This window comes from Bacillus rossius, chromosome 2 (assembly GCF_032445375.1).
Source record: "Bacillus rossius redtenbacheri isolate Brsri chromosome 2, Brsri_v3, whole genome shotgun sequence".
Lineage (NCBI taxonomy): Eukaryota > Metazoa > Arthropoda > Insecta > Phasmatodea > Bacillidae > Bacillus > Bacillus rossius.
Genome location: NC_086331.1, coordinates 127757801 through 127768718, shown reverse-complemented (window position 1 = coordinate 127768718; position 10918 = coordinate 127757801). Strand labels below are relative to the sequence as shown.

Below are 10918 nucleotides of genomic sequence, written 5' to 3'. Positions count from 1 at the left end.
TTAACCTCTAGTAAATTTGAATTATCTATATGTAAAGTGATATTATGCACAATACAAAAATGTTTGGTGAATTTACGGCTATGAAAGACCTGTGAATTAGTAGAATGTAATACATAATTTTAAGATCTTATTATTACTAAGCACTGACAAAGTATAGAACCAAAGGCCCTAATACATGAAATTCATCAATATGATAAGTTAAAGTTTAATTGATTGATTTTTAGGATTTTTTTCAATATTTTAAGGTTAGTAATTGCAGATTTTCAATGTGGAGGCAATATAATATCATCGGTTTTCTGGAGGCTGATATATAAGAAATTTAAACGTCTTTGGGTACAAGTCATCAAATTTATTCAAATAAGTAATTTTAAGGAAAAATTACCTTTTCTTGCCCTGGACAAGGATTAAAGCAAGGACTAAATCAATCAATAGATTAATACGTTATTATTAATGAGTTTTGGAATTGTTTGGTTGATGGATAAAGGTTTTTTCAGTATGGCGGCCAAAATGGTCGACAAGGTGGAGGATGCTAAGATATTTGACTGCCCTTTGATTGACCATAGTGTGCTCTAGCGGGTAAAAAATAAAACAATATGATGGCAGCGAATCTTAGCAGACAAAAAGAAACATGGCTGATCCAAGATGTCAGCCATGACATAATTTGGGCATTATACATGCCTTGGCAGTAGTGGTGGGAGGTCAGTCTGGTTGAGAACATCAATGAGGAAGGACATGTCACCATGTTTTTACAAGTTCATCCACCGGGAAACGAGCGAGTATCCTAATCGATTAAGTAGTAAAATATTTTAATAAATAATTGTTAATATATTTTTAGAGGTTTTTCAGGATTATTTTATACAAAAATGGAATATTTTTAAGTTGATGGTCAAGGCCATGACCTTAGACGGGGCCTTTTGAAGATATATGTCCCACATTGAGGAGTATTGTTCCTGACAGAGGAAAATTTAGCCTCTTTTAGGAATATTGTCCCTCTCAGGAAAAAAAATTGGCTCCTCTGAATGTTTTGAGGGGGAAAAAAAATGTACTTTACCTTCAAAACAGGGAAAATTTCAGTCTTTTTGGATCTTTTTTGAGGGACTTTTGAAGAATTTTTGATACCAAGATGACCACTGTGACGTCACAATCCAAGATGGCGGACCGGCTCCATAACTCTACACCCTGAACTCTGGCACTGGAACTACCAAACTATAGTACTTAAACCATCATTTAAATGTTATGCATGTATTAAAAGTAAAGTTTGCTTAACGTTCCAAGCTTACCACACAGAAAAAATATCTCAGACTCAGTTGTTACAAAAAAAATCATTTTAACTCCTACCTTCTTTGTTTGTGCATTAACAATTGTTAAAATTAATTTTTGTTTATTCGCACGAATTCACTCAATTTTTGGCAAGTAATACATTTTAAATGAACTGTTTGGTTTTATTTAAATAATATTTTCTATTGTGCTTTGAAAAATTTGTATCACACAATTTATTTTTTTGTAATATCATATCATCAAACTAGCATTAAAACCTTTGCTAGATCAGCTCCAACGTGATGCATGTGCGCAAAACGAATTAAATTTTTCCATACATCGGAAAGGCCTGTAAAATCAAGGTCACACTTCTGGGGAGATTTGAAAGAAGTGTGAATAATGGGGTAAGTGCACATACAAGCTGCCGAAATTACAACAGCTTTTGAACTGTCATAAAACATGTCTTGAACATGCTGTTAGCAAATTGTTGACGTTATCAAATATTATAGCGCTTTGTTACAGTGCATGAATCATCTAACAGTTCATGGCTTTCGCATTAAAGTATGCATTATTGAAATAACGAAATTTCATTTAATAATTTTAACATAATCCCAGATGTGTGGGAATACCAAAAGTGAACAATCACTTGTGACATTATAAACATTAGGTACTTTAGAGAGTTCTATTGGAAAATTGTGTGTCAATGATGAGATCATGCGTATAAGACACAAACCAGTCCATGTCATCATTCGTCCATGTCTTTAAAGAATGCGGTGTACGAAGAGTGTTCTCCTAGAACCCCACACAAAATGTTGAAACAAAATCAAAATCACTGTTGGATCCTTGACTCAGCTATGTCATGCAATTTCTCTACAAACATACTAGGCAAGGGTGTTTTGAAGGTTGACCATGGTGCCCGGACCCGTTATTGTGATCAAGCGCAGGGTTGCCATCCGTTCAAAAATTAATGATTGATAAATGCTCACATAGCCTTGTTTCCCACATTGACATGACAACAATAGCCACCTGAAGTTAGTCTCATTAATTCTGAACATCATGTAAAACGTTCTCATATGTGCATGTAATATATTTTTGGATTATTGTAATAATAAAGTGGTCGAGAATGATAAATCACAATGTAATAAAATAAATTTCTTTATTGTCACAAGTCTATTTTCACATTAAGTACATAGAGGATAGTCAATGACTTTCATAAAATTATTTTTTATTAGTCCGACTATAGTAAAACAGTGACTGAACTAAAAACAATATTAAAAAATGTTCATAATTTTCAACAATGGCAGACTATATTCGCAGCATAGCATTTAACAACATTCTTCTCTAAATATATACACTTGTAGAAATACATTTTTTCTTGGTAACGAAAGTGCCAGATTATAATGTCATCGAGGTACACTTAAACATATAATAGCACTGTGTTGAATTTAATCTTTCATGCGTTTCTTTTCATGGAAAAACTTAATTTTAAAATCAAACATAATTCGTTCACCAAAATAAATTAATAAAGTACTTCATTATATCTTGTGTAACTCTGCGGGTATAGAAACCATAATTTTAAGGTGGTATAAGTAACTTTTCACTCATTTTATGATCAGCTCTCTTGTAGTAACATTGATTAATGTTGCTGAAGCTTATTGGTAATATAACAGTTTAACGAGTGATTAAAGGATGTTTAAACTGATAAAAAACTTAAATTCTTGTAAAAATGAGTTATCAAATCCTACCCATTGTTCTGAGTAATCTGACATACGCAGCAATGAGGGAACCAAAACACGTCTGTGTAGAGATTATTTCCTCCACCTTCAAGAGCAACCAGTCTTTTTTGTACGAACTGTTGTTCGCAGCGAGATGTGTAGCCATTAGGAATGGTACAAAGTCCATTGCACTGATTTGACCTGCAACAGAGACGAATGCACTCTTAATCATTTTGTAACAAATAACAAAATAACCATTGGACAATTACTTAATAAATATGAGACGCCCTGAGTCTCAAGTATTTTTTACTTGTAATTCCAATTAATTAAGTAATTTGTATTTACTCTTAATTTTAATTTGTTTGCTACCCACGATTCAGACATTTAGCAGTACACTATTAAAGACTCTTTTCTGGTACGCGCGCCATAGCTTCTGTGTTTTGCGCACCGTGTTTGTGCGACGGGCCGTACCATAAAAATCGTCGTTTTGTGTTAAGTCCATTGAAATGTTACAATTTAAGGACCTAATATTGCATTTTTTTAGAGGACGCAATTTTATTTTTGGGACATGTTTGGGGGGTCAATAGAAGCTTAACCTCAAGTTTGTGGGATCGCCACCCTTGTCCCCCGGCCGCCATCTTGGAAAAAGGGGTGCAAACACTTTTTTCACGATATCTCGGAAACTATGCGTCCTACAAAAACTTTGTAATGACATAATTTGTAGCAAATTGCTTTGCCTACAAATATGTTTTTATAACTTTTTGCCCTAAATTTAAAATTAAAGAAGTTATAAGTAAAAAAGTAAGAACATTTCTATAAAAATTTTCTTTTTAGCTCTATAGCTTTTTTTTCATACATATTACAAAAAAAAATTACCTCAGACCAATCTAGTAAATAGTCTTTCGAGAAAAAAATTTCTCTATAATTTTTTTTAATTTCATTAATTTAAAACGCTGTTACAGCGCTCCAAAGTTGATCGGGTTCCTCAATGCTCATGAGAATCCGGTCAAAAAGAAATGTTTAACTTAGTTGTGTAACTTCTTGTCGAAATTGGGACTTTATAGAAGGTGAGAAACGTTGAGATGAGAACGGAGCATCCAAAGAAATTGCCAATTGGGATACCCCGAGGAAATTATCCAGGTTCGACTCCGCAACAAATCAAAAATAGTTTCGTTTTGACGGCCTGTAACTGAACTAAGCACTCGTCCAGCGCACCATCGCATCGGTCATCGCAAGGGACAGAGAGCTGACCTGGGCGCTGAAGTATGAGGGCGTTGGAGGGACAGCCAGCTGACCTGGGCGATGAAATGTGAGGGCGTTGGAGGGACCGCGAGCTGACCTGGGCGATGAAATGTCAGGGTGTTCGAGGGACCGCGAGCTGGCCTGGGCACTGACGTGTGAGAACATTGGAGGGAACGCGAGCTGACCTGGGCGATGAAGTTGTGCTGGGTGGATCTTTTAGGTTCCACAATGTTATAAGAAATGAACAGAAACAAGGTGTGATTCCGTCTGAATATAATTACGTCAAATTTATTAAAGGAAAATTTATAACAGATATTAAAAATATAAACATACAATATAAATTAAGTAATTAAACAGATCTCAGGTATATTCAGAATATATATATATATATATATATAGGTCAACCCTACATTCAATTATAAAAAGTTTCATTTACTAAAAATACATAAACCAATAAAAAATACAAATATATCTAAAGTATCCCAGTTGAGGTATGTACTTAAAGTCCAGAAATTATGTCTATATGATAAACTTTGTCTGACGACGTAATTTAGGAAAGTTCAAAAAAAGGTTGAAAAATACAGTAGCACCAGATGTCGGGGCTTCGTTTCCCGGAGATCACGCGGGAACCTGATGCCAGGGCGCCTGTGTGGTGTTGTGGAAGGGAGATGCAAATGCCAATTCGGCGTCCGGCTCTCGGACCCTGTCAGACAGGGAAGTCGGCTTCTATTTACCGATGCGTCGCCAGCCAGGAACTGGATCCCGCGAATACGCGGCTGGGCGCGGTCGTTTTCATCATTTAAAAGAAAACAATTTAAAAGAAAAATAACTATTACTCTTGTACTAAGCAGACAGACTAAACTACTTAAAAAAAATTACAGGGATAGCATCCCTTATTTAGGCGACTATATAGTCGGTTGCGGCCGCATGGAAGTCTTGGAGTGTCTCGTTGACTCGCCGATGATTACAAACGGTCCGTCTGCAGTCGCGACGCGAAGTCTCTCGCGAAGAACCGCGTCTTGTAATTAAAAGTAACTGTTCTATCAAAAGTGGAGGGGGGGGGGGAGACTGGGAGTCCGGACCGAAAGGTTCCGAAGTTCCCCGAGTGGGCATCATAAAAAATGACTGATGTCTCGAAGTTGGTAGCACTGGCCGACCTTAGTGCTACCTGTTGAGGGGTGTCTGAAATAAAAAAGAATCGACTCTCCCAAGGCGTCTACTTTAACAAGGGAATAAAGGGGCAGTCAGGAGCTGCACTCTGGTGGCCTACAGGGTAAGTTGGCTGGGCGGTTAGCGAGTTTGCCGCTAGATGTCATGTGCGGTCCATCTTTGCACTCACATTTTTTGTGCAAGGCGTCCTTGGAGACGGTCGCTGTCTGCTGGGGTTTATGACCGGTCATTGGTCTTAGGCGAATTCTTAGAACCGAGAGGGAAGGGGGTGGACAAAAGCGCAACGACGCTGGGAACTAGCGTCCATTACGTGACTCCAGGGGAGTGAACCTAATACGTATTCGTGACGGTAAAGGCTACGGTCAGCTCGTCTCTGAGAAATGGTAACAGCTCGTCCAGAGCTGCTGTATGCAGTTTTAGTCATAAAGTGAAGTAATGTTACAGGCCTGGGACGTGCCTGTAAGCGAGGGAAATTTCAAATGGGCTGCCAACAAAGTCTTAGATCTGCAAAAGATCCTATAGGTATCTGGGAAAGGTGCTTCTGTCTACTGGCACAAAGTTTAACTAAGGAGGGTACACCAGCCTAACAAAACGAAATCACCCAAAGTAACCAAATTATAAAGAAAAATAAAATTCCCAAAAATAATTAAAAATTATATAAACAATTAAAAAAAAAAGTGTCGAAATATCAAATTTCCGGCACAAAGTGTCAGAGCGTTGGAGGGACTACAAACTGACCTGGGCGATGATGTGTCAGGGCGTTGGAGGGACCGCGAGCTGGCCTGGGCACTGAATTGTGAGGGCGTTGAAGCGACCACGAGCTGAACTGGCCGCTGAAGTGTGAGGAAGTTGGCGGGACCGCGACCTGAACTGGGCGCTGAAGTGTCAGGGTGTTGGAAGGTCCGCGAGCTGACCTGGGCACTGAAGTGTCAGGGTGTTGGAGAGACTGCGAGCTGGCCTGGGCTCTGAAGTGTGAGAGGGTTAAAGGGACCACGAAATGGGTTGGATGGTGAATTGTGAGAATGTTATAGGGACCGCGAACTGGCCTGTGCACTGAAGTTTCAGGGTGTTGGAGGGACCGCGAGCTGACCTGGGCGCTGAAGTGTCAGGGTGTAGAAGGGATCGCGAAATGGCCTTGGCACTGAAATGTCAGGGTGTTGGAGGGACCGTGAGCTGACTTTGGCACTGAAGTGCGAGGGCGATCGAGGGACCGCGATCTGGCTTGGGCACTGAAGTGTCAGGGTGTTAAAGGACCACGAGCTGACCTGGGCGCTGAAATAACAGGGCGTTGGAGGGACCGGTAGTTGACCTGGGGGATGACGTTTGAGGTCGTTGGAACGACCGCGAGCTGGCCTGGGCGCTGAAGTTTGAGGGCGTTGGAGGGTTGCGAGCTGGCCTGGGCACTGAAGTGTGAGGGCGTTGGTAGGACCGCGAGCTGGCCTGGGCGTTGAAGTGTTAGGGCGTTGGAGTGACCGCGAGCCGGCCTGGGCGATGAAGTGTAAAGGCGTTGGAAGGACCTTGTGCTGACCTGGGCGCTGAAGTGTGAGGGCATTGAAGAGGCACGAGCTTGTCTGGGCACTTAAGTGTGAGGGCGTTGGAGATCATGTGAGCTGACCTGGGCGCTGATGTGTGAGGGCGTTGGAGGGACCACGAGCTGGCCTGGGCGATGAAGTGTGAGGGCGTTGGAGGGACCACGAGCTGGCCTGGGCGATGAAGTGTGAGGGCGTTGGAGGGACCGCGAGCTGGCCTGGGCGATGAAGTGTAAAGGCGTTGGAAGGACCTTGTGCTGACCTGGGTGATGAAGTGTGAGGGCATTGAAAGTACCGCGAGCTGACCTGGGTGCTAAAGTGTGATGGCTTTGGAGGAATTCGCGAGCCGGCCTGGGCACTGAAGTGTGAGGGCGTTGGAGGGACCACAAGCCGGCCTGGGCGCTGAAGTGTGAGGGCGTTGGAGGGACCATAAGCAGACCTAGGTGATGAAGTGTCAGGTCGTTGGAGGAACCGCGATCTGGCCTGCTCACTGAAGTGTGAAGGCGTCCGAGAGACCGCGAGCTAACCTGGGCTCTGAATTGGAAGAGCATTGGAGGGACCGTGAGCTTGGCTGGGCACTGAAGTGTGAGGGCGTTGGAGGGACCGCGAACAGACCTAGGCGATGAAGTGTCAGGTCGTTGGAGGAATCGCGATCTTGCCTGGGCAATGAAGTGCAAAGGCGTTGGAAGGACCTTGTGCTGACCTGGGTGATGAAGTGTGAGGGCATTGAAAGTACCGCGAGCTGGCCTGGGTGCTGAAGTGTGAGGGCGTTGGAGGGTCCGCGAGCCAGCCTGGGCACTGAAGTGTTAGGGGGTTGGAGGGACCGTTAGCTGGCCTGGGCGATAAAGTGTCAGGGCGTTGGAGGCACCGCGAGCTGGCCTGGATGCTGAAGTGTGAGGGCGTTGGAAGGACTTCGAGCTGGCCTGGGCACTGAAGTGTAAGGGCGTTGGAGGGACCGCAAGCTCACCTGGATTCTGAAGTGCGAGGGCGTTGGAGGGAACGCGAACTGGGTTGGGCGCTGAAGTGTGAGGTCGTTGGAGGAATTGCGAGCTGACCTGGGAGATGAAGTGTGACGGCGTTGGAAGGACCTTTAGCTGACCTGGGTGATGAAGTGTGAGGGCATTGGAAGATTCCCGTGCTGGCCTGGGTTCTGAAGTGTCAGTTCGTTATAGGGACTGCGATCTGGCCTGGAACTGAGAAGTGTGAGGGCGTTGGAGGGACTGCGAGCTGAACTGTGCGCTGAAGTGTCAGTGTGTTGGAGGGTCAGGGAGCTGACCTGGGCACTGTAGTGTCAGGGTGTTGGAAAGACCGCGAGCTGGCCTGTGCTCAGAAGTGTGAGGGTGTTGGAGGGACCACGAACTGGGTTTGGTGCTGAAGTGTGAGGGCGTTGGAGGTATCGCGAGCTCGGTTGGGCGCTGAAGTGTGAGGGCGTTGGAGAGACCGCGAGCTGACCTGGACGCTAAAGTGTCAGGGCATTGGAGGGAACGCGAGTTGGCCTGGGCGATAAAGTGCTAGGGCGTTGGAGGGACCCCGGGAGCTTACCTGTGCTCAGAAGTGTGAGGGTTTGGAGGGACCACGAACTGTGTGTGGTGCTGAAGTGTGAGGGCGTTGGAGGGACCACGAACTGGGTTGGGTGGTGAATTGTGAGAGCATTGTAGGGACTTCGAGCTGGCCTGGGCGATGAATTGTGAGGGCGTTGGAAGGATCGCGAGGTGACCTGTGCGATGAAGTGTGAGGGGATTGGAAGGACTGCGATTTGGCCTGGGTGCTGAAGTGTCAGGCCGTTGGAGGGACCGCTATCTGGACAGGGCACTGAAGAGTGAGAGCGTTGGAGGGACCGCGAGCTGACCTGGGCGCTGAAGTGTGATGGTGTTGTAGGAACCGCGAGCTGGCCTGGGCACTGTAGTGTGAGGGCTTTGGAGGGACAATGAACTTTGTTAGATGCTGAAGTGTGAGGGCGTTGGAGGGACCGTGAGCTGGCCTGGGCGCTGAGGTGTGAGGTCCTTGGAGGGACCGTGAGCTGACTTAGGCACTGAAGTGTGAGGTCCTTGGAGGGACCGCGAGCTGCCCTGGGCGCTGAAGTGTCAGGGCGTTGGAGGGTCCGCGAGCTGACCTGGGCGCTGAAGTGTCAGGGTGTTGGAGGGTCCGCGAGCTGACCTGGGCGCTGAAGTGTCAGGGCGTTGGAGGGACCGCGAGCTGACCTGGGCGCTGAAGTGTCAGGGCGTTGGAGGGACCGTTAGCTGGCCTGGGCGCTGAGGTGTGAGGTCCTTGGAGAGACCGTGAGCTGACTTAGGCACTGAAGTGTGAGGTCCTTGGAGGGACCGCGAGCTGCCCTGGGCGCTGAAGTGTCAGGGTGTTGGAGGGTCCGCGAGCTGACCTGGGCGCTGAAGTGTCAGGGCGTTGGAGGGACCGTTAGCTGGCCTGGGCGCTGAGGTGTGAGGTCCTTGGAGAGACCGTGAGCTGACTTAGGCACTGAAGTGTGAGGTCCTTGGAGGGACCGCGAGCTGCCCTGGGCGCTGAAGTGTCAGGGTGTTGGAGGGTCCGCGAGCTGACCTGGGCGCTGAAGTGTCAGGGCGTTGGAGGGACCGCGAGACTCACACGCATGTTTCCGTGCCGACGAGCTGGGTGTACCGGTCGTCCACTTCGGGCACGTTCACCACGTACATCCAGTTGCCCTCCTTGTTCATGGCGGCTTTGGGCGTGACGAAGCTGGTCGTGGTGGGGCACAGCGTGTTCTGGTTGCCGGAGCCGGCGGCCTGGCGCCTCTTGCGCCCGCCGGAGAGGTTCCAGCTGCTGCTGACTCCGTTGTTGCCCTCCGAGTTGGTGTTGGAGCGCGCGTACCTGAAACCGCCAGTCCGGCTGTTGTAGCCCCAGCTGCTCAGCCCTGGGACGGGGTCCATGCACGACTTAGAAACACAACTTATAAACTTCGTAACTTAGAAACACACAACTTATACACTTCGTAACTTAGAAACACACAACTTATAAACTTCGTAACTTAGAAACACACAACTTATAAACTTCGTAACTTTGAAACACACAACTTATAAACTTTTTAACTTAGAAACACACAACTTATACACTTCTTAACTTAGAAACACACAACTTATAAACTTCGTAACTTAGAAACACACAACTTATAAACATTGTAACTTTGAAACACACAACTTATAAACTTTTTAACTTAGAAACACACAACTTATACACTTCGTAACTTAGAGACACACAACATATTAGTGTCATGAGTTATAAACATGTAAGTTAGAAACACACAACCGTACCACACAATTTACAAACATAACTTTTAGCTTTCATAAAGTAGAAACACGTGACTTAAAAAAAACACAACTTAGAAACATAATATCCTAGAAACAACAACTTAGAAAAATTTATCCCGTGTGTGTTTCACGTGATGATAGCAACCCCCTCCGGGACGAAGCTTTTGAGGAATAATTAGTAAAGTCTCCACGTCTCACGGACACCGAGGTGTTAGAGACGGTGAAGGGCGAGGAGGAGATGAGATGAGCAGTCACCAGTGTGCCTATCATCTCCCCCCCCCCCTTAAAGTTGTATTGTTATGTCACTTCGAGTCATTGTGAAATTGGAGTTGTGTTGTTGGCGTATTAAGACAAAACAAATTACATCCACGTCTTACTCGGGATTCGAAGCCAGAGCCCCCGCACCGTAGTCCGGTGCGTTAGCGACTGCGCCACGGAAGCCGACTCTACTAAGCCTCTTGGGAATCCAGGAGGAGGATACGCAATATATTCATTTAATGCCAGTTTCCTTAGGTATTTTAAAACTTGTGTTTACTTTTTCCAATGACTATTTTAGTTTACCAATTATATTCCTGGGTAGTTTCATTATCATAAAGTTTTGTTTGCCACCCCAATACAGTTGGCATGTCCCATAATGTTTACGAAAGTAACTATATACGGGTTTATGCTGCTACACGTGTGTCCGCCCTCTGTGACACATTTACGTTCATCGATTTCCGTTTCACTG

The 10918-nt window shown here is 45.2% G+C and overlaps 1 protein-coding gene across 1 annotated transcript in view; it reads right to left on the bottom strand.

Moving 5' to 3' along the window:
• Window positions 1-2396: 2396 nt before the first annotated feature.
• LOC134528826 (protein spaetzle 5) overlaps window positions 2397-10918 on the bottom strand; it is a 95695-nt gene continuing 87173 nt past the window's right edge. Inside the window, exons 5-6 of the mRNA XM_063362491.1 lie at window positions 9512-9754; window positions 2397-3173 (exon numbers count right to left, since the gene is read on the bottom strand). Of these exons, the coding sequence (XP_063218561.1) occupies window positions 2999-3173; window positions 9512-9754 (418 nt within the window). The 3' untranslated portion in view covers window positions 2397-2998. The remainder of the gene's footprint in view (window positions 3174-9511; window positions 9755-10918) is intronic.